Genomic DNA, 22,199 nt, shown 5'->3' on the forward strand with positions numbered 1-22,199 from the left:
CCTCTCTCCCAGTACAGATCCCTTGCTGTAACAAAAGATCCAAGTTAGCTGATTGGAATTTCTAAAATCTAATTCAACAACAGCTCAACTGTTAAAAGGGAATGGATGGACCAGTTCAGTCAAGCAGCAACTGGTTTATTCCTTCTTCTGTTCAGTTAGGCCCCTAGAATGTTCATGTTGGAAAGGAAGTTAATGATCAACGAATTAATCCCTCTCAATCTAAAACTGAGTACTGTGCGCCTTAGTGGAGTGGAACGGAAGTTGAGTCCCTCTCACAGACAGGGAGGCTGGAGCGGAAGGCACTTTGGTTTTATATATTAACACCATGGAATGTAATTAATTTATTTTTTATTTAAAATTCTGTTTTTAAGGCTAAGATTAAAAATCAGACTGAAACGGTCTCTTCTCATTTGGCTGTCTGGTTTTTTTGATCTTGGGGAAAATGACTTACCTTCCTGGATTTAGAAGCCAGATCACAAGAGTCTGATGAACAACAAAAGTTACACTATAAACAATGACATGAAAAGCAAAGACAGTGCCTATAGCACTGTGGCAGTTGTCAGGGACAGTCTTCAGCACCCCTTCCAAGGCTCTAATTCTGTACACACAATTTTGTATCTGAAAATTTTGAGTCTCCTACTCCAAATTGTCTCAAATTCAGGGTTAACCATCCTGAGTCACCCTCAGAGAGCCAGCATGGTACAGGGGAATTGCTTTGGGCACTGATTTGGGTTCAAATCCTCTTTTATCAACTAGCTGGCTGACTGATTTCCCAGAGTTGTTATGAGGCTTAAGCAGGGTAATGTGGCAAGAGCCTCTGGTTAATGCCTGGAACAAACCTGCAATAAAATGCTCTTGTATTATATAATAGGAGGTAGATTTGATGAGTAAGCATATAGGCTTTGGAACCAAATACACCCACATTCCAATTCCTGCTTCATATCGCAATACTTATTGTGTTATCTTGAGCAGCTTAGTTTTTCCAAGGTTTTGTTTCTCAACTTTAAGATGGGTGTAATAAAATCTAACTGACAGAGTTGCTTAAAGTTAAATGAGATGATGGCAAGTACTTTGCAGAGTGACTGACTGCTTAGGGCCACAAATAATAACCAAAATAGAAAAAAAAATATATACACACAACAAGAAATAAAAAAAAATGATCAAAATGGCTTAAAGCAGTTTTCATACTTTTGGGCATACTCCATAGTAAAAAATAGATCTTATGTTGTGACTCAGTACATATATAAATACATCATCGCAGAACTATTGTGTGAATCAAATTTTTAAAATATGTAAAACTATGCTTCATTTATGTTCTAGAATGGAAAAATAAAGAGAGATGGATCCAAGTTCAGGCTTTCCTGGTAAGTGTTAGCAGTTGCCATTTCAGTATGTCACATGCTTATACTTTTCCTCATCCCTCCATTTCATTTTGATGAACTTATTTCTATTTTCTAGAATCCTACAAAGTCTGGAGGAGGAAAAGACATATGTGAAAAATCTACCTGAATATACTCAACCTAATTCTGATTACCTGTTGATTTTGAACTTTATATTACTTAACCCATAGAAATTTTGCTGCCAGAATTTTTTATTACCAAATTCTTTGGGTAAGGTTGGACCAGAGTAACGACTTTGCCGATTTTTAAAGAAGGGCACTATCCCACTTCTCCAAGATTATGGATCCACTAGTTTACGGAACATTCTATTTAAGGAGCCACTTTCCTCTGATACAAGTCTTGGTTTCTCAAGCTGACATTCTAAATGTGATATAAAAGTATACCATGGCAATAATTGTTCTACACTGACTTTTCATCATTATGTAGCAAATTCGATTTATAATAATATAAGATTGTAACTCAATAATATCATTGCTCTTTAATGAATTGTAAGTTAAACTATGTGGGCTCAATGATTGGCTAGTGATGCTTGTTTTGTGGGCTACATTCATGTCTGATGAAGTTCTGTGCACTTTTCCTTGCTATATGATTCTTGTTCACTTGCAGATGCTTGATTAAAATAGTACAGATGCTGAGAACAATGGGTACACCTGTAATCCCAGTGACTACAGAGACTGAGGCAGGAGGATCACAAGTTCAAGGCTAGTCTGGGCATCTTAGTGAGGCCGTTTCAAAAAATAAAAACGGATGAGGCTATGGCTTAGTGGTAAAGTGCCCCTGGGTTCAATCCCCACCACCACAAAACAAAAAAAACCAACTCTCCCAGCATCCACTGGCTTGGCATAAAATGCACAGTAGTAATGACGTGATTATGCAGATTTTTTTCATTGTTAGATTCTCAAATTATCCCTAAGTAGGTAGATAGGAGGTAGGTAAAGGGACATAGCTGTTGCTTAACTATGCATTCTTTCCTCAGCAAAATAGCACTGGGACATTTGGAGACAGGTACTTTTGACCATCTTTTATGGCTCATCCACTCTAGTCGGGGGTATGGGTCATCCTATTTGAGGTGGTATTTGGATATCAGTTGATAGATACTGTTTCTAGCATGATGAGGATGAGTCATTTTATCGTTTTAAAAGAGATGCTTTTATAATACACTTAATTTATATGGATTGACATATCCTCATTCCTGGTAGTGTACATCCCAAATGAGAACTCTAGGAAGTACTGCACAATTTAAAAGAAACACTCTGAAAACCATACTCACAACACCTGAATTTTTAGTTCATGTCAATACAAGATGGAAACTGTCAGTTTAAAACTATTTGTTTATGGTCAATGGCTGTCCTTCACTTTTTAAAGAAAAATTGTATATTGTTAAAGAGCATCATGATGTTTTGATACACTGAACTTATTACTACAATGAAGCCAATTAACATATTCACCTCTTCACATAATTACCATATTTTTTTTTACATGTGGCAAGAACACTCAAGATCTATTCTCTTAGCAAATGTCAGCTTACAATACTGTATTATTAACTATAATCACTGTGCTGTACTTGAGCTCTCTGGAACTTAGTCATCATATGTAGTGGACACTTGGCATCTTTGACAAATGTGACCCCATTTCTCCTGTCCTGGCAATCACCATTTTACTCTTAGCTTCTATGAATTGGACTCTTAGATTCTACTTATGAGATCATGCAAAATTTTCCTGTTTGGCTGAGTTCATGGAACATAGTATCCTTTAAGTTTGTCTGTACATGATTTCCCTCTTGCTAAAGTCTGAACAATACTTCATTGAGTGTATATGTACTGGATGTGCATACAACAATTTATCTGTTCAATCACTGATTGATGGATACTTTTCTCCATATCATGGTTACTGTGAATGCTCCTTCAATGAACACAAAAGTGCAGATCCTCTTTGAGACACTGATTTCATTTCTTTTGGATAAAGACTGAGAAGTGGAAATGCTGGATCAAATAGTAGTTCTATTTTTTTGAGGAAACTCAATACTGTATTCCACAGTGGCTGTACCAATTCACATCCCTGTGTATAGGGGTTCCCCTTTCTCCACATCTTCACCAATACTTATCTTGTCTTTGATGACTGTCATTCTAACAGGTATGAGGTAACCTCTCATTGGGGTTTCAATTTGTGTTTCCTTGATGATTAGGGATTTGGACACCTTTTCATGCACCTTTTAACCATCTGTATGTCTTTGAAAAAATATCTGTTCAAGTCTTTCATTCATTTTAATCAGGTTTCTGCTACTGAGTTGTATGAGCATTTCAGATATTTTAGATATTAACTCCTTAGCAGTTTTAAGGTTTACAAATATCTTCTTTCAATCTAGATTCCCTTCTCATTTTGTTGGTTGTTTGCTGTGAGGAAGCTTGTTAGTTTGACATAATAAAACTTGTTTTTACTTTGGTTGACTGTGTTTTTGGTGTCACATAAAAAAAAATTACTTCCAAGATCAAAGGCAGGGAGATTTTCTTCCTTTTCCTCTAGGCATTTTACAGTTTAATGTCTTACATTTTGTCTTTAACCCATTTTGAGTTGACTTTTGTATTTGGTATAAAGAAAGTTTTTAATTTCATTCATTTGCCTGTAGATATCTGGTTTTTCAATATTAATTGTTGATGACCATCCTTTTCCCATTGTATATTTTTGGCATTCTTGTCAAAGATCAGTTGACTGAATATGTGGGTTTATTTCTGGGCTCTCCACCCTGTTTATTTGGTCCACATGTCAGTTTCTTTGCCAGCACTATGTTGCTTTGATTACAAAAGCCTTGTAACATATTTCGAAGTCAGGAGATGTGATGCTTCCAGCTTTGTCTTTGCTCAGCATTGCTTTGTTTGTTCAGAATATTCTGTGGTTCCACAGGAATTTTTGGATTCTTTTTTCATTTCTGCAAAAGATAAAATTTTGGAATTTTTGAAGAGATTCCATTGCTTCTGTAGATCACTTTGCATAGCTGAGTACTAAGTTAGTATGATGTTAGAAAGCTGTACTCCAAATCTATATATTTTTCTAGGAACTATGCAGGTCCTCATGGTGAACTTGTGTATTCTAATATAATTCTTGCATTCACTTGGTTAGCCAATTCTTATTGCTCCTTCATCTTACATTATCTGTGTTTTAAAATCTTCATCCTATTATATGAAAGTATGCAAGCCACCTCAAATGCCATTAGGAAGGACATGGGAATATGGGTATAAATTAAATAGATATTAAATTATATTTATTACCATGTTGCAAAGTTCTCCGGTTATTCATGTGCATTTCCCTCTCTGAGTAGAAGATGAGGGTCTTGTTTTACACTGTATTCACCCATGAGTTGTACACAGACTGTTAAGAACATGCTCTGGATGACAGGAAACCAGGACCCCTACAGTCCAGCTCTGTAAACAGCTCTGTGAAGGGCCTTGGAGAAGCCATTTAACCGCTGCCTATTTCAGCATACCTAGCACTTAAATGAATGAGGCATTCAGAAGGAATGATTCTCTATTGTCCCCTGAAGCCCTATGTTTTTAATTCAAAGACAGTGTGTCTACACAGAGTGTAGATGTTTGCCTTTCATTCTCTCCTCAAGCCAATTCGAATTACTTGTCAATCCAACTGGATGCATGCCCTATTCTTCCTCTAGGGCATTTCTCACTAGTTAATTCTTACTAGGTATTTTATGGAAGTGCTAAATATCATTGCAACAGAGCAGATAATACCTAAAGGAGGAAAGAAATGGTGTGACACAGTTTCATTGTGCAATACACTTTTATTTTCCTTTTACCTTTGCAGTCATCTTTGAGTAATCGTTGTGTAAACAATAGAATGGAATGAAATTACATTAAATTGTATGCAAATGGCTCTAGAACACCTTAACAATTATGACAAGGCAATTATAAATAACTTTTTTTCCTTAGTAATATATATTTGCTTTTTAAAGTACATTAAAGAGCTGCCGTATCTAGGGTTAGCTAGGAAAGAGCCAAGGTGCCATCCTGGGAGCCCACCTCCCTGAAAGTTTAATTTCCAATTGTGAAAATCCTAAGGTGTACTAGTTCCAGAATATATAGTCAAGCAGAAGGCTACTTGGGTTGAAAGTATTTATTCTTGAAACTTAACAGTATTTTACCTTTTAGTCATTGCACAAAACCCTTTCTATTATTTTCACTCCACCTAGGTATTCTGCAGAATTTCAAGTAAAACTCAGATTCTGGTATTTTCAAGTTTATCACCTTTAGAATAACAAATCCTATCTTTTAAGGAGAGCCAAATCAGAGATGGTTAGCAACCTAACAGAATGGCAACATTTTTTTTATAGTATTCTAAACGTTCCAATGAAGCAGATCTTACATATGCCACCTTATGTAGAGGAAATTTTAGATCTGAGACTATTCCAGAGGAAAGCAGCCTCAGGCACATTCTCCATGTGAAAGTATGCAAGGCACCTCCCTCTCCCAAGAGACAATCAGGTTGTAGATTGGTTTTTAGGCAAACGAACCAAAATAATAAGCATCCAAGTTCCTAATTCAATCATTTCAAAAATTAGAATTTACAAATACTCCAAAGATAGACCTGAAACTTTTTGTTTAAATAACAAGAGATTAACTGCAAGAAGCATATAATCAAAAACTTTTTTTTTCTTATAGCTAAGGTGTGTAATGCATAAATATATGAAAAATAAAATTCACAGTCAGTTTTAAAACTAGAATTCAAGTTTGGCTAATAAATCTTAATTTTATAAGTATATTAATTTCTAAGTACAACATAAAAGAGGCAGTATTGTCAGATGAACAATTGAAGTATTATAACAGAAATAACAACAATGAAAGGAGAAATAGGCTTCTGATAGAAAATTCCTTTTGTTGCCAGTAAATAGGACCACCTGAGTGTATTTCAGATTCTTTTCATTTAAGGGTTATCCGAATTGAATGCTAAGAATATTAAATAGCTTTTGGAAAAATCAGCAACAGTCAGGCAGCTGTAGCATTTGCTTGTTCTCATACAGTGGATTGCTAGAGAATAAAGCAGAACTCGGAGTGTTGTAAGTTTTAAAAAATCATTTTTTATCCCATTTCATTGAAGCCAGCCTCTTCACAATCTTCTGATTTTGCTGGGACAAGGAGTGAGGGGGTGGGAGGAAGTGGACAGGAAGTGGGTGTGGGGGGGGCACGACAGATCAGGGTGACAGCAAGGAACATACATCAGCTCACACTCAATTGGGCAAACCCAATCAGCTTCACTTCATCAGGAATCTCCGACCCATCACAGCCAGAAGCCTGGAAAAGGGAAACCAAGAACGAGAACTTCAATGCCGGTTTGTCATTGCTGTGGGTATTTAAAAACCTGTTAATGTGAGGGCAGATCCCAGCAAAGGCACAGTTTGTAATGGGACCACGTGTTCCATCTTTTCCAGAAGAGATCCCAAGAGTCACCCTTTAGAATGACTACTGCTGTTGGGAATTTGGTCATTGTGCCAACTAGTACAGAGCAGAGGTGCCACCCACACCCAGGCTTGCAGCTCTGAACTGCTAAGGAAACATGACTGCCGAAGGCTGCGCTCAAGATTCTTCAACAACTAAAGAGTTATTCTAAATGTGCTTTCTAATTAGATCCTCTTTGTAATAATAAAAACAGCATTGTGAAAATATGCAGAAGGGATTGAATAGTTCACTCAAGTAATTTTGTTTTTTAACTCCCATCACTTCTATTGTAAATCTGGGAAGACAGGGAGGGAGGGAGTTGGAAGGGAGGGAGTCATCTAGTATTGGGATGGCTCATTATAGACAACTGCTCTTTTAGTGCTAGAGAGTACGTTTTGCAGGGAAAACTACTTGCTATAGTTGGGCTGCTGAGTGTACCCTATAGGTCTATGTGTTAAAGGCTTGGTCCCCAGGGAGGTGCTATTGGGAGGGGGTGGAACATTCAAGAGGTGGGGCCTAGTGGAAAGTTGCTAGGTCTTTGGGGAATGCCCCTGAAGGGAACAGAGGGACACTCTTTTGCTTCCTGACCATGAGATGAGTGGTTTTGCTCTGATTGTGCTCCTGCCAAGATGTGCAGCCTCTCCCTATGCCCAGAGTAATGGGGTCAAATGATAGTGGACTGGAACCTCTAAAACTGTGAGCCAAAATAAACCTTTTCTCTTTATAACTGGGTTATCTTTTCTGTTACAGTAACAGAAAGCTGACTATTATTACAGTGCTTTCCCATTAAAATTTTTGTTTGTAATATTTTAGGACATATTAATTGCCTTAAAAGGGACAAAATTATAGAGCATCAAAGGCTTTATTATTTTTCTTACTCCAAAATTAGAAGGAATTTGAAATAAGCCAATGCCCTGCAAACTGCTCTATGGTTCCAACTTTTCAATTTTTTTTTACTTCCTCTGTCACCCACTCTTCCCTTTCTTTTACACTTACACACACACACACACACGGCATTCAGATCATCATTCTAAGCTATAGTACATAGATTAGAATTGAACATTATATAAGTACCACAAGTAAGAAGAAACAAATTGATGGATGACTGGGAATGGATGATTAATCACCAAAGGACCATATAAACCTTTTCTGGGCCTCATTCCTGCAAAATTACTGTCACAGTGATTTGTTTGGCATGGAAAAGGACTCTTTCCAATCACCACAATTAACCTGTTTTGTATAACTTGTATGTGTTTCAGATATTCAAATAAATAGTACATAAAACCAGTCTTTATGAGCTATAGCATTTTCCATTTGTAAACAGTTAATTAGAACATACTTTAAATATTATTTTAAAAATCTAAATAACTGACTTTAAAGTTACATTCAGTGTAAGTTATTAATGCTTATGCAAGAAAATTAGCAGCCTAACAGGTAGGAATATTAGTATTTGGAGAAAAGCATCCACTCTGTGTTTGTCCAGTGAGATCTCCAGTTTCACTTGACAGATGAGCTCTTCAGTGAGGTACAAGGGCAATAAGATCAGAGGGGCTCCTTCATGTTTCACAAGCAGGCATTTAAACTGAGACACTTCCTGGTGGTGTCAGTCACACTGATGGATACTGGAATCTTCACCTACTCTCTCATCCTGCTGCCACTGGTTCTTCATCTACCTGCCAAGTCCTCTCTTCTGTCCTGCATGGCTCCTGCTAACATCACCTACTCAACCCACTGCCTGTGGCAGAGATGATCTTTGGGATGAGGAGGTGAGCAACAAACCTCTAAGGACAAACTCCTGCCACTGCTGGTGAAAAAAAGGGTCAGGTCAGGTCACTGGCAAGAGTGAAGTTTGTTTAAAGTGTCAAAGCTACACCAGAGATTTGGCAATGCAGATATCAGGGGAATAAAATGATGAGGAATAAAAATGAAAGATCCAACGGTAGTTAAACTGAAGAGAAACCAAAGAGAAATATGAAATCCACTCTCATGGAAAGAAGAGGAAGCAGGACTTCAGTGACAGCAGGTTCATCCCATGGGGTATCTTCCCACAGGCCCTGTTCCCCACAGTGTTACTGAGGCCTGGCAGATCCACTGACATGCTGGTTTCCTGGACAGGCCGCGTGGTTTGCTTGCTTCAAGATACTCGCCCTACCCTCTCCTAACCAACTTGGGCCCATGTCTCCCTCAGCCTCCAACACGAAGAAGGGCAACATGCAAATGGTCCTGAAACTAGAGACAAGGGACCAAAGATCCTTCTGAGTACCAAACTTTTGGGTCTCAGGATTTCCTGGTACTCTTAAAATTTAATGAGGACCCCCAAAACCTTGTGGTTTTGCAGGTTGTTATTTATTGCACTTAGAAATTAAACAGAAAATGTGAACAAATTTTGAAATTATTAAAATATATTAAAAAATAATATTAACAAAACATTTATGTAAATTACATTTATCATACTTAGAAATTAAGTAATTTTAAAAATACCAAATTCATTAAACATAATAATAATAAACTCATTACATGTTAATGTAAAGTTTTTATGAAAACTAATCACTGCCACCACCATCCCCACCCCGCCCAACCAAGAAACCATTAACAACAACAACAACAACAACAACAACAATAAAACCTTGGGAAAGTTGACACTGCTTTCCATTTTACAAACTTTTTTAGGGTCTTACTTAATAGACGGTACTAGCCTCACAGAAATACGTAGTTAGAAGAGCAAAGGGTATCTAATGGTTTTTCAGAATAGTTGTGGATATCATTGGCTACTATACCTAAACTTTCTTAAAGGTTAGCTGCAACGTGGAATCTGAAACCATAGCATTGAACTTTGCGTCCTCTGTTCCATTAAAATCCATTGGTCTCCCTTGCCCTTTGAATGGACCCTTTACCTGCACATGAATTTTAAGCATCACTGCATTTTGCAGATCTTTCAAATGTTGACATTTTTCATGATAAGATATGAAAGTTTCATTATACAATGTCAACAAATCATATTCATTAATATTGCTCATCACTAATCTCTTCAGAAAATTATTTAGGTACTGGGGGGATGTCAAGCAGATACATGTTTTCCAAAATTCTGTTTTTGCCTGAAAGCTCAAATTTATTATGGGCAATAGATACTGTCAGGTTTTTTAAGGGTCAACCATACTGTGTTCATTTTGGAAAACAAAATATGTTTTCCAAATACCTGAGTGTGAATAATAATACACTGTCAGTTATTCTTCTAAGAAAAAAGGTGTTTCATGAAAAACAAAAACAAAAACAAAAACAAAACGGAACAAAAGCTAGCTGAGCTCATAACCGATCAATTTCACAAGGGCTTTTCCCAGACACTGTCAATGTAATTTGATATACTAAAGAAGAAGTATTCCCATTTCATCTCACAGAATATTAAAAAGATGTGTCCTCGAGTTGAGAGTTAATAAAACAAAAAACACTGGGTGCTTCATTAGGAAATGAAGTAAAACTGCCATTACTTTTTTCAGTGAATAGGGAGTGAGTGAGCAATGGCCATAGTGCCCTTTGAGGTCACAGCCTGGATTAGTGCTGACATTATCAGTTTTACCCACTGGGGCTTTTACACCAGTATCAACACAGTAGGAAAGGCAAGTAACATCTTAGTAATGTTATGAAAAGGGTTTTGACTTACAGAATCCCCTGAGAGGGTCTCAGGGAACCTTAGAAGCTAGAGACCCAGCTTTGTGAACCTCAGCTTCAGAAGTGAAGAAGTTCAGACCACCATGCCACCCCAAAATATGCCCTCTGGCATGTGGACTCTTTAAATGAATGATTCTTTAAAAACAACAATAGCAGGAGCGGGGAGTACATTCTGATCTTCCTAAAACAGGAGCTGGGACTCCCATGTGGAAGCCATCTGCCCTGCACCTGGCAGAAGGTACTCTGATCCAGAGGTGGGGAGTCAAAGCCAAGATTAACCTGTACAAACCTTGTTAAACTAACCTTTATGCTCTGAGTCACTTGTCCATGATTAATTGTCCCCCTCCAAGCCTTCCTACCTCCTAACATTTTCACAATTTATTGTTCTTTGTCCAAATGCACGTATAAATTTTCAACTCTAATGGCTTCCTTTGGGTCTTCATTTTCTTACAAAAGTTCCCGAAACTTATGTTAACCTTTTTTTTTGAAATGGGGTTTCACTATGCTGCTCAGGCTGGTCTAGAACTACTGGACTCAAGCAATCTTCCTACCTCAGCCTCCTGAGTAGCTGTAACCACAGATGTGTACTACCATACCCAGCTTATATTAAATAAATATGAGTGCTTTCCTCTTAATTGTCACTTTAATTCTTAGGACCAGTCAAGAAACTCTTAGAGGGTAGGGATAAAATTTTGCTTCCCCCACAAAAGAAAAGTACACTGTCAGGGACTTAGTGTGACAGCATATGACATCATGCATGTCATCATTCAGTATCTACTATGATTTCTAAAAATCCTCCTGCCAGGCCAGTGGCATGGCCTGTGCCCCATGGACTTGCTGAGGATGTGGTTGCTTAGCACCAATCTGAAGAATTCCCCCAACCCAAATGTGTACAAACTGCAGAACAGACGAATTTGAAAACATGCCCGTGCCTGTGTCCACCCCCGGCTATGACTGGACTGGTCTAGGGTGTGGTCTGGGCACTGGGATTTTTTGAGCGACCCAGATAATTCCAAGGTGCTGCAGAAGAGAGAACCACTGCTCTACTCCAGCACTTCCCAAAGCACGAAGCTCCCTTTCCCACAAAGCCTCAATTCTCAAACTTTAATCTGTATCAGAATCACCTGCAGTTCCTTGAGCTTGGGAGGTCCCCAAGGTTCCCCCTCCTTGGGCCCCAGATGGGGCCTGAGCATTTGCATCTTTATCAAGATGCAAATTTTCCAAGCTTTTCTGTCTGGGAGTCATCCTTGCAAAGTCACTGCTATGGACTTGGAGCAGGAGGCACAGGGCGCAGGGCTGCCTCATGAACAAACCTGAACTGGCGGTTTCCCTTAAGATCACTGTGATATCTTTCTCTCCTTTCAGTACGTGTAGAAAGTTAAAACTCTTAGGAGGTTTTACCCCGTTTTGGTCTCAACTTTACCTGCACTTTGGCAACTGTTGCAGACTCTAAGTACACCTGAGCACCCTCTAAAAATAAGCCCTCTAGTCATTAATTGCCAAAATGCTTATGAAATCTCTAACTGCAAAGCATATAATGTTATCAAATTTCAGCAACTAAAATCTACGATGCTCATGTAAATGTGCACCCATTGGGTGGTAATTACATGTACTTCAGTTGGTATTCTTTCAAGGGTAAATCAAATATATTTCATTTCAAGTTTTCACTAATGCAATTTCAAAATCTTCACATCGAAAAACACCAAGTTTCACCTACATTACAAACTTCGAGGTATCAAATTTAAAAATAAAAATATTTGTAAAAACCTGTTTGAAGGCTTAGAAGAACATGAATGCAGCGCTGATAAGTCAAACTCAAAGCTCACACTAGAGCTGAAATGCCCTCCATGCATTTAACAAAAGTTAAAAGTGAAGATTCTAATCCTCCAGCCCTGGGCCATACCACAAAGGAAAGAGCATGTTTTATCTTATCTGTCAACTAAGAGGCTAAAGATCTCATTGGGTGGGGAAAAGGAAAAGAACACTTTTTTATATAACCAATATCCTTGGCTCTTTAGGCTATTGTTATTCTTATATAAGCAGATATATAAGATAAGGACGAACAACTTTCCAAACCTGAACCAAGTGGTGGTTAGGAGAGACAGTGATAGAGCCATCTCCAAATGGAATGCTTCTCTGCCTGGGCTAACACTGGAATCACTGAGAAGTGATGTCAAAATATTCAGGAGACCTGGTACAGGACCTGGGCATTAGTGATTTTCTTTTAAAGCACCCCTATGGGCCTGAGTGAAGCCCTGGTGCGGTGAGGTTAAAAAAAAAAAACAAACAAAAAAAAAAAAAACACAGTATCAAGATACTACCGTTCTTCAGAAAATTTTCAGGCCCCTGTCGTTCTCCTTTAGAAAGCAATGAAACCTCTGAGATTAAAATCATGATAAACAACTGAGAGATAAAAGGATCATGCGCAGCAGTGGCAGCAGCTTATGAGGAAAAGTGCTGCTGAAATACTTTGATCTTTTATTCTTCAATAAAATAACCAAATTGATGAATGAAGGCAAATGCATTTGAATCTCTGCAGTTTCATCAGGATGTGAGTGGCCTGCAGAAGATTAAGCCAAAAATCAGTTCAAATTAGCTCTGTCAAGTGGATTTCAACCTGGCCAGCTGCTGATAACAACAAAGAAACCCTCTCAGGCTCTAACGAAGGCTGGACAGAGAGTGAAGCGATAGAAGTAGAAGGTCACTCTTGAGTTTGGTTTTATTTAACATCTTTAACTATCTTTGGGAAAAAGCCATCAGTTTCCATTTACTGAGAACATCGCAGGACGACACTGTCAAGCTGTAATGGGAAGGAACACATGTATGGATTTGTTTCCAGGACTCTGCTGTGCCAGGCGGTAGTGCTCAATCTGTAAGGTACAAAGGAGACTCAGTCCTAGCCTAGGTCGATGTGTCCAGTCATCCAAAGGTGGATCCACAAAGAAACAGAGAGCTGTGAACCATGAGGCTGGGGGGCTGCCTTTAGGGGTGCACAGTGAGAGCATGGGCTCTGAGGCTGGACTGGAGTTGAATTTGCAGCCTCCATGTTGTGATCTTGGCCACCTGCACCCCACTGAGCCTTGGGTTCCCAAGACATAAAGGGACCCACAACCAAAGGAAAGGTTCAGCGGGGGACCTCAAGGTAGGTCTGATCAGGGAGAGGTCTGAAGCATGTTCAGGGGTGTGGGTTTGAGAAGAGGAGAGCTATTAACATCTTTGGGACCTTTTAGAACTACAGAAGGATTACTCTGGTTACAGCCATCCGGCTAGACACTGGTCAAATGTCAGCACACCAGTTTCTACAGGTGACAGTGTTCTACTAAGGTGCTGGAAATGGAGATGATGAGAAGCTGAGAGAATCGAGAGAGATCTACAAAACTTACAAACTGACTGGAGAAGGAGATGACGGAGAGTGTGACATTATTCTTCCTGTTTACCTAAAGACAGTATGCAGCCAGGGTGAAAACTTCAAATGCTTATCTTTGTCTACATATCCCAAATCAGGAAAATGTTCTGGAGATAGTATAAGAAAATGAATAAAGGGACATTATATCACAGGCAAATTAGAAACACAGAAGTGACAGTATTAGTCCCAAACCAGAAGATGGATTTTGCAACTTGTTAATCTAGCACTCTGTCTGAACAAAATGTTCTTTTATTATAAAAAGAAAAAGAATGTCTTCAGATATACTCTTTCTGTGAAAAATCTTTTGTGTTTTTCTTTTATCACATAGTCTAGTTATCTGAAATTAGATGAAAGCAAGACCCAGAAAGTTAATTAGCACTAGGCTCTCATTTACTATAACTAATCATTTAGCATTTTTGGCCACACACATTTTCCATTTAATTTTCACAAGAGACAAAAAAGGCAGCTCATCAATATATGTTGTGCACAGCAAAGTGCTGGTAATTCAAATCCTAAATTGCTTGTGGCATTCTGACTCGTTCTTGATAAGATTAATTTATAATTTTCAAAATGAGCCACTTATTCGGCCTTAACGTACTGTTTACTAAAACTTTCAGGCAACAGTCAACTTTTGAATATCTGGTCTTCTCTCCATTTCCAGCCATGACCATCATCTCTTGTCTTCACAATGACTGCAGTATTCTGTAGCTCTATGGCTCTGTGGACTTACAGACTGTAAGTTTAAAATCTACTGGTGCATAAAAACTGTTGGAATATCTGCTCTCTACTGAAACCTGTGCTGTGATTTGAAAGTTGAGTGTAAAATGTGATGTCTTTGTTCACCAGCCTTCGCTGGCCTGTTCTGCAATCACTTCCAATTACCTAAGCCATTTCTACAACAATCAGCCTCTATTTTTTAAAGTTAGAACCACTTGGCTTTTACCTCAGGAAAGCTTTAGTTAAGAGCAGGGCTCTGAATTGACTTTAATTTTGTCTATATGGTCAAGTTGCTACACAAACTGAAAGTCAAATGGAACACACAGGCTTAAAGATTCCTAATTGGCTGCTCTTTAGTTAAGATGTGATGGTGGAAGAATGAGGATATTCATGGCAGAGGAAATGTCCACTCATGATCAGAAAATGTTCCCAAATGTTGCAGAGAAGTAATGATGAAAGCAAACATCCATCCCAAAACAACGAAATTACAGAGCAGGTTATTAAACTATGTTATTACTTGTTGATGTCAAGAATATGGCAAAATATTACCCTTTTACGAAGCTTCCCACTTACCAACTTAAATGTCAATGTTTTTAAAGCTTTGGGATCATCTACGATCTTCTGTAAGTTAGCAGCCACTGTAAGATACAAACATGGAAGCAAAGAGTTCAGATTATTTCTAATGACACTGGATTTTCACATCAGTGATTCAGAAAATTTGGCTAATGATGCAATAAACGGTAAAATCATTTCTTTCTCAGACATTACAAAGTCCATATAAATTACCAAATTACTCTCATACGAATATATCATTTCAGCAATCTTGTATCTATGTGCATCTGAATTAATCACTGTATGTCAACCCCACGTTTCAAGTAATAAAATTTGAAATTAACTTCTACTGGAAAGTAGAGATGATAGCAGCCCTCAGAGTCTCAACCATTTGGTTTTTCTAAATACTCACGACTAAGAAATTTATTAGCCAGGAGAGGGCAGTACAAAAACAAAGAGGAGAGGTACTGCAAAAAAACTTTTTCAGGAAATGACAGGTCAGCACATTGAACTCCCGGCCTATAAATTCACTCGATTCTGTGCACCCATTTTTATCAGAGCAACAAAATGCAGTGGACAACCTCTACCACTCAGGCGTATGTTTTCATGCTTGCAGAGCACAGTGATCTGTCAAAACAATGAAGTGCCACCTTGAACAAGACCCAAGTCAGCGGAACAGGGTCAATCACTGGAGGCCGTCAGTCTGGAGCTCAGTACTGAAGATCTGTTCTCTGTGCCAGCTTTGGGACTCATCAGAGACCTGTCCTGCTCTCTACCGTGTTGGGGTACATTCGATACTTCACTAGACACATTGGATTTTCCTGGTTACTCCTCTAATTTAGGGCACTATTTATGAGCAGAATTATCAGAAGGTAATGGTGATGGCAATTTAAAACTCTGCTCCTTCCAGATCCAAACTTCAAGGATAATCCATGGAGAGTCACGTAAGGGCTACTGGTCAGGGAAGCTACTACTGGAAAAATTAGGGGAAGGAGGGTCCTGGTTATCATTTTTTACTTGTCATGAGAAAAATCATCTGCTGCTTTAGCAACTGGATATCTAAAAAGTTATCTGAATTTTCTGATATAAGAAATTTGAAGAGAACACAGTATTCAGAAATATTCTGAAGAGAGTCTCGAATAGGAAGTTTATAAGTAGAAAGAAGAAGGAAATCTGTGAGAATTTTATTTTTCTCTGAGGTTGACAGAAAACACCCTAAGTACAGGGATTTTCTGCAGATTAGTTTATTTCATTTAATTCATCAGCTGCAGAGGAGGAAAAAAATGAAAATTATATATTCGATGTGGCCTATTTCTCTTTATAAACCATAATTACAAGCATCATTTTATCTTCATTTGTTACCCTCTTAGTAGTTCCATTCTGAGCAATCTGCAGGGCTACATTTTCACCAGCACAACCCCCCCCATTTTTTTCTTTTGCCCAGACAAGCTGGCACGTGCGTGTGTGTGTGCACACACATGAGCGCGTGCACACACACACACACACACACACACCCCAGGTATCGAGGTAAATGCTGGGCCACCACCCTAGAATGATTATCACCACTAAGCTCCTTTTGGCCTTTCAACAGTTTCCTGAACATACTTTAGATGCTAAAAGCATTCAGTAGTTCATGTAGGAAACACTGACTCCCAAAAGTTCTGCTCTAAAATTCTGTTTGCTGAGGCTAGTGTGGGTGATGTCAGGCATTCTGCGTGCAAACCACAGCGCACAACCCATTTTCTTAAAACATAAAAGTGTTCTGAGATTTCCTCTGATTTGGGTTGGTTTTATGACTAGCCATAAAGTCTTCACAAGAATTTCAGTCCTTTCATTAGAGTCTCTGGGCTAATGTGGATGATTTGTCACACTGTTCTGGGTCATCTATTTCCAGGCTGTTCTTCAATGTTCAGCCCAAAGCAGGGCTGTGTCCTATACTAATTCATAACCCTTTCTGTGGTGCACATATGTGTGTACCAGGGACAAATTTCAGGGAATGGCTAAGCAAGTTGGAGACTGGAAGGCATGACTGAGCTGCTAACATCTTAAACAATCATCCAGGGATCCAGGCTCCCCAATTGTGAGTCCCACACCTCCAGGACATTAGAAATTCAAATTCTGTCTTCAGCTCAGAGCAAAAATAGCAAAACTGGCCACTTACCTGATTACTTATCCCAGCTGCTAGGCTTATTTTCAATTTAGTTGATTCTAATTTGTTGTAAAGTGCTATAAAACACCTTCATTTAACTGACATCACATAAAATTCAGGGTGATGCTAATTTCTCTTCCAGTAGCAATGCTCATTAAAAAGATGGGTGTCACTGTTTTCTCCCTTCTCCTCACTGTGCACCTGGATTTCAAAAATAAAAATGCTCCTTACCTGGAACGTGAGCTGAGAAGGAAGGGCTGGGTAGGGCTGGCTGTGACTTGAGGGCTTTTTGGTGCATGTGTGAACAGAAGTTGGTGCTTTGCAGGACACTAGTTTCCAAAAACTAAGGGGCTTCACAGACCTGCTTACTCAGGCCATCAGCTGATTTCCAATCCCTCCCAGTTTTCCCAAATAAAACTCACTGCCCTGGTTTCTGGTGCAGACTGTTATCTTCCTTCCCAGGCCACTGACTTCAGGACTTCAGGCCCAAGTGACAGAAGACAATGATGTGCCCTGTCCTTTGGGAAAATGTGGGCAATAAAATATACACTGAGGGCCCTGAGACTAGGGCTTTATAGCTCTGTTTTCTGTTTGTGTTTCCTTGTATCACACGATAGGACTGATTACCTCTCAGGGATAGAGGTTCTTATTTGCTTTTTTTTTTTTTTTTTTTCTTTTGGGAAAACATGTGGTCTAAGATGATAGGTATTATACTTTATCAAACTGTTATAATATTATTAGCAGCCAAATGGAGAAAGCACTGATGTTCAATACCTCCCTGGATCTAAACAGAGAAAGAAAAAGGATTGTCCAGAGATGATCTATCAGAGGCCACACAGTGCAGCCCAGGTTTCCTTGGAAAAGTAAGTATGGTGGTATTCAGACAGTTTCCTCTATGAATTCCTAGTACTACTCAGATGCTCCACATTTTGACAGTTAGAAAAGTAACCGTTATTTAATGACTATTTATAGTCTGTGATTGTATTCTAGTAATTAGTCAAAAGACACACTTTCCTCCCCAGATACCAGTTTAGTTTACAACAATCCATAGATTACTGATGTTCTAGAGATAGTGGGTTAATCAATAATTCAGGCGAGTTCCAAACAAAAGCTGTAGGGAAAAGAGGACCAATGGACCCTGAGTCTGAGGTTCTGAAAATGGTAAGAAATTCTAGGAGAAGGTGCAAGAATGGTCTGGGATACCTTCCAAGGCAATGACTTCAAAGTACTGTTTCACCCCTAAACATCTGCTCTGAATATCCCATTGATACAGAAAGGCAGCATGAAAAGACAAAGGAAGATGGAGACAACACAAGTTCTAGGCTAGGAGAAAAGGAGATGAGATGAGGGGGCATTTCTCAGAGGCAATGCTATGACACCAATGCAAAATCATGGCCATTTACATTTCACTTTCAGACAAAATAAGAATTGGCCCCATTCTTTTCCCTAAATTCCCAGGCTCCTATCTTCACAAGCAGCACTGAAGTGTGCATCACTATACAGTGTGTAAGAACCTGAACTCGAGAGCCAGAGGATCTGGGTTCAAATCCTGCCTCCTGCTCAGGGCCGTGCACCCTCCAGGAACTGGGGCAGGTTTGCCTTGCCTCTTTGTGCATGAGTACATCTGTGAAACACACATAGTAATGGTGCCTACCTGATAGGGTTGTCTTGGGATTAATCAGATTAATGCACATAAACTGCTTAGACTAGAGCTCTGTATGCTGCAAGTGATTAAGGAACACATGCTCATGATCTCTGCCCTGGGCACTACGATCCCGGAACTGTTTTCCTTGCCTCTGCTCAGTGCCTCATAGCCCTCTTCCTCACGCTTGTCAGTTACTGAGAGAATTGTGGTCATGAATTAGAACATGCTGCTTCCTTAGGTAACACTGCTTAAATTCCAGATAACATCCAAATTGTCATCGTGGTCTGATCTCAAGGTACCTGCCCAGTGTTTCTTTTGCCATCTCCTACCCTGATTCTTCCCAGGAACAGGTCCATAACTCCACACTCCTCTCGGGGTCTCTGCCACTGGTCTTATCAGTGTGTGCTGAAAACATTGGTACCAATCTGATTTCCTGGTCAGACTCAAACCTTCTGATAACCCAGAATAAATGTATATGAAGATACAGTTCAGAAAGAGATATCTCTTCATATACAGAATATATCTTTATATATAGAAAATGATAAATTTTCACTACCCAAGGGAGGCTGCCACCATCTCTCCACTCCATTTCCACTGGGGCTCCACAGCCAGCCTCCACCCCGCAGTCAGGTGAGCCTTCTAACATGAGGTCAGACAATGCTACTTTTCTATTCAAAACTCTCTGATGGTTTTCCAGTTCAGAGTAAAAAGCATGGTCTCATGCCGGGATACAGCTCAGTGGTACAGTGATTGTCTAGCATGTACAAGGCCTGGGTTCTATTCCTAGAATCATGGGGGTGGGGGAGAAGTCATGGTCTCTTCAAAGGCCTCACAAGCCATCTGACCTGAATTCCAGGTCTATCTCTGAGCTCATCCCTCACCATTCTCTCCCTTCTTGCCCCTGCTCCGGTCACAGCGGCCTACGTGCTGACTTCTGAGCACTCAAAGTAGGCTACACTGAGAATGCGGGACACGGCCACGCCCTCTGCTGGAAGGGATCCTCCTCCATGCCTGCCTCCTCCCTTCCAGGTTCTGCTCAAATGTCCCCGGATGCCCTGTCCACACCTCACATCCAACCTAACCTTGCCTCACTCTTTATCCCTTTCTCATAGCACTTATTCCTACCTGACATGTTAGATATTTATGAATTACTTTTGGATGTGCCTCTTTACCTAACTCCACGTGCCCAGAACATAAACTCCAATGAGTGTAGAAACCTTCTCCATCTCGTTCATTACTAGGTTCCTGGTACCCAGCAGAGTGTGTGTAACTCTGTATTGAATACATGACTATGTGAACAAACAAATCTTTAAGACAAGAGCACCCAGCTAAAGTTGGTAAAAATCCTATAGGCCCTCTCCCCAGAAGCATGCATGCAAAAGTTTGTATATAATTTTAGAGGGTTCCAAGACACTAAAATCCCAGGTTAAGACTCTCTAACAGAAGAATTATTCATATTTTAGAAAGATTTCTATGTGTCTCCTAAGCAATAATCCTGTCAGTTTTCCCAAAGCAGATAAATTAACTCTTGGCTCACTCAACTAAATATATTACATACTTAAACTATATACTTATACTATAAGTTATCATATATTACACGACCATGATTTTAAAGATTCACCATTTTCATTCATTTTTTTAAGAGTCTAGATTACATCCTCCCTTCCAGGTAAACCACTGAAACTAGCAGTGGCATTAGCCCTGATGGAGGGACTCTATAGTGGTTAGAAGAGAATGAAGATGATGAGTATCAGTGCAGCTGAGGACTAGGTGCTATGGTGTACACCATAATTCATGCCACTAATCTTACCACTTACAACTCCACCAGGAAAAAATATTGTTCTTGGAAGAACTGTTCCCAGGTGCATCTAAGCTGTACAAGGAGTAGACTGTAGTGATACTGTGGTGTGTTATCTGAACCTTTTCTTTAGGAATCTGAGGTCACTGTCCTCCCATCTGCTGGGGCTATTGGTGGCTGATAACTCAGCTTAGTCCCTCTTTAAGAACTCCCCTTGGCCACAGAGGTTGTCTCAGCCCAGTTCAGTTCCCTTTTCCAGAAGCAGGTTGTATTCAGTGACCGGTCACAAGAGTAAAAGGCTTTGTTGCCCCAAGGCTGAGCAGTCCTAAGGGGCATCTCAGCTTCAAAGCTCCCTTTGCTGACGGAGGTCTCTGTTGTAGCTTCAACACAATTTAATTTCTCCATCTGCCAAACTCTACTTCTTCTCTTCCCTTACAGATATTGATCTTGAAAGTACTACTCAAAAAACTACCTGCATACAAATCTCTGCCTCGGATTCTTTTTCCTGGAAAAGCCTAAGACTATGTCTATGGACAGACACAATACAGTCACCTTAGAATGTGTTTCACATTATTGAATTTATGAGACAATGCAAATGAAAAAATATTGGTGGAAAATGGGATATTACTGTAATTTTTCTTTGCATTTCACAATTAAAATTTTGGATGGTGAAAAAAAGCAAAAGTTAGAAGAAATTCTAGGAATATAACAGGTACTACAAGCAAGCAACTTTTGGAAGCAAAATGTCAAAAAGGCTTGAGTATTAGTATTATTTACATATGGGAGGAAGGAATTAAGGAAAATAAAAGAAACAAAGACATACACCTGCTATTCTCCTTAAGGTCTGGATAAATTCCAGTTTGGTAGCATTATCTTGGGCTATGTGAGCTCAGTGTGAAAATCTGAGGCAGTTTGGCATAGCAAAACTGACTCATACTGAATCTGTCCTTTAAAATATAGGCGTAAAATTGGTATTTTGATCATGAATTTCCTTTAATGTGTTTAAGGTAGAGTTTTATGAACTGGCTGGCAGCATGGTACTGGAAATGTCCAATAATCATTATGTTATTATTGCTCATTTTGAAAGCAATGAAATTGTATAATCGATAAAAACGTAGCCTCATTTAGCTAGTGGTGGTAATATACCAGTGAGTTTATAGTTCAATTCCTCTACAGAATGAAAATGAAGAAAGTAAAATAAATAAAGAAATGAATAAAAATAAAAATACCATGTGAAGGATGGCTAAAATTTATTTTTTTGAATTCCTTTTTTCTTCTTTTGAGATGGGTCTCACTATGTTACCTAGATTGGCTTCAAACAAGTGATCCTTTTGCCTCAGCTACTTGAGTAGCTGGGATTACAGGTACCCCACAAAGGATGTCCAAACTTTAAAGTCATCCTTGCTGGGAATCACCAACATTTAT

The 22,199-nt window shown here is 39.2% G+C and overlaps 1 protein-coding gene across 3 annotated transcripts in view; it reads right to left on the reverse strand.

Moving 5' to 3' along the window:
* Positions 1 to 401: 401 nt before the first annotated feature.
* Positions 402 to 22,199, reverse strand: part of Stk39 (serine/threonine kinase 39) — a 274,511-nt gene continuing 252,713 nt past the window's right edge. For 2 of the 3 annotated variants that reach the window (XM_047542776.1, XM_047542774.1), the window contains 2 exons: positions 15,204 to 15,268; positions 6,617 to 6,697 (listed from right to left, as the gene is read on the reverse strand). In XM_047542776.1, coding sequence (XP_047398732.1) covers positions 6,623 to 6,697; positions 15,204 to 15,268 — 140 coding nt within the window. In that variant the 3' untranslated portion in view covers positions 6,617 to 6,622. Of the gene's footprint in view, positions 4,327 to 6,616; positions 6,698 to 15,203; positions 15,269 to 22,199 lie in introns of those variants that run through there. The other variant, XM_047542775.1, reaches the window with a different exon arrangement.

The sequence above is a fragment of the Sciurus carolinensis genome, chromosome 3 (assembly GCF_902686445.1).
Source record: "Sciurus carolinensis chromosome 3, mSciCar1.2, whole genome shotgun sequence".
Taxonomy (NCBI): domain Eukaryota; kingdom Metazoa; phylum Chordata; class Mammalia; order Rodentia; family Sciuridae; genus Sciurus; species Sciurus carolinensis.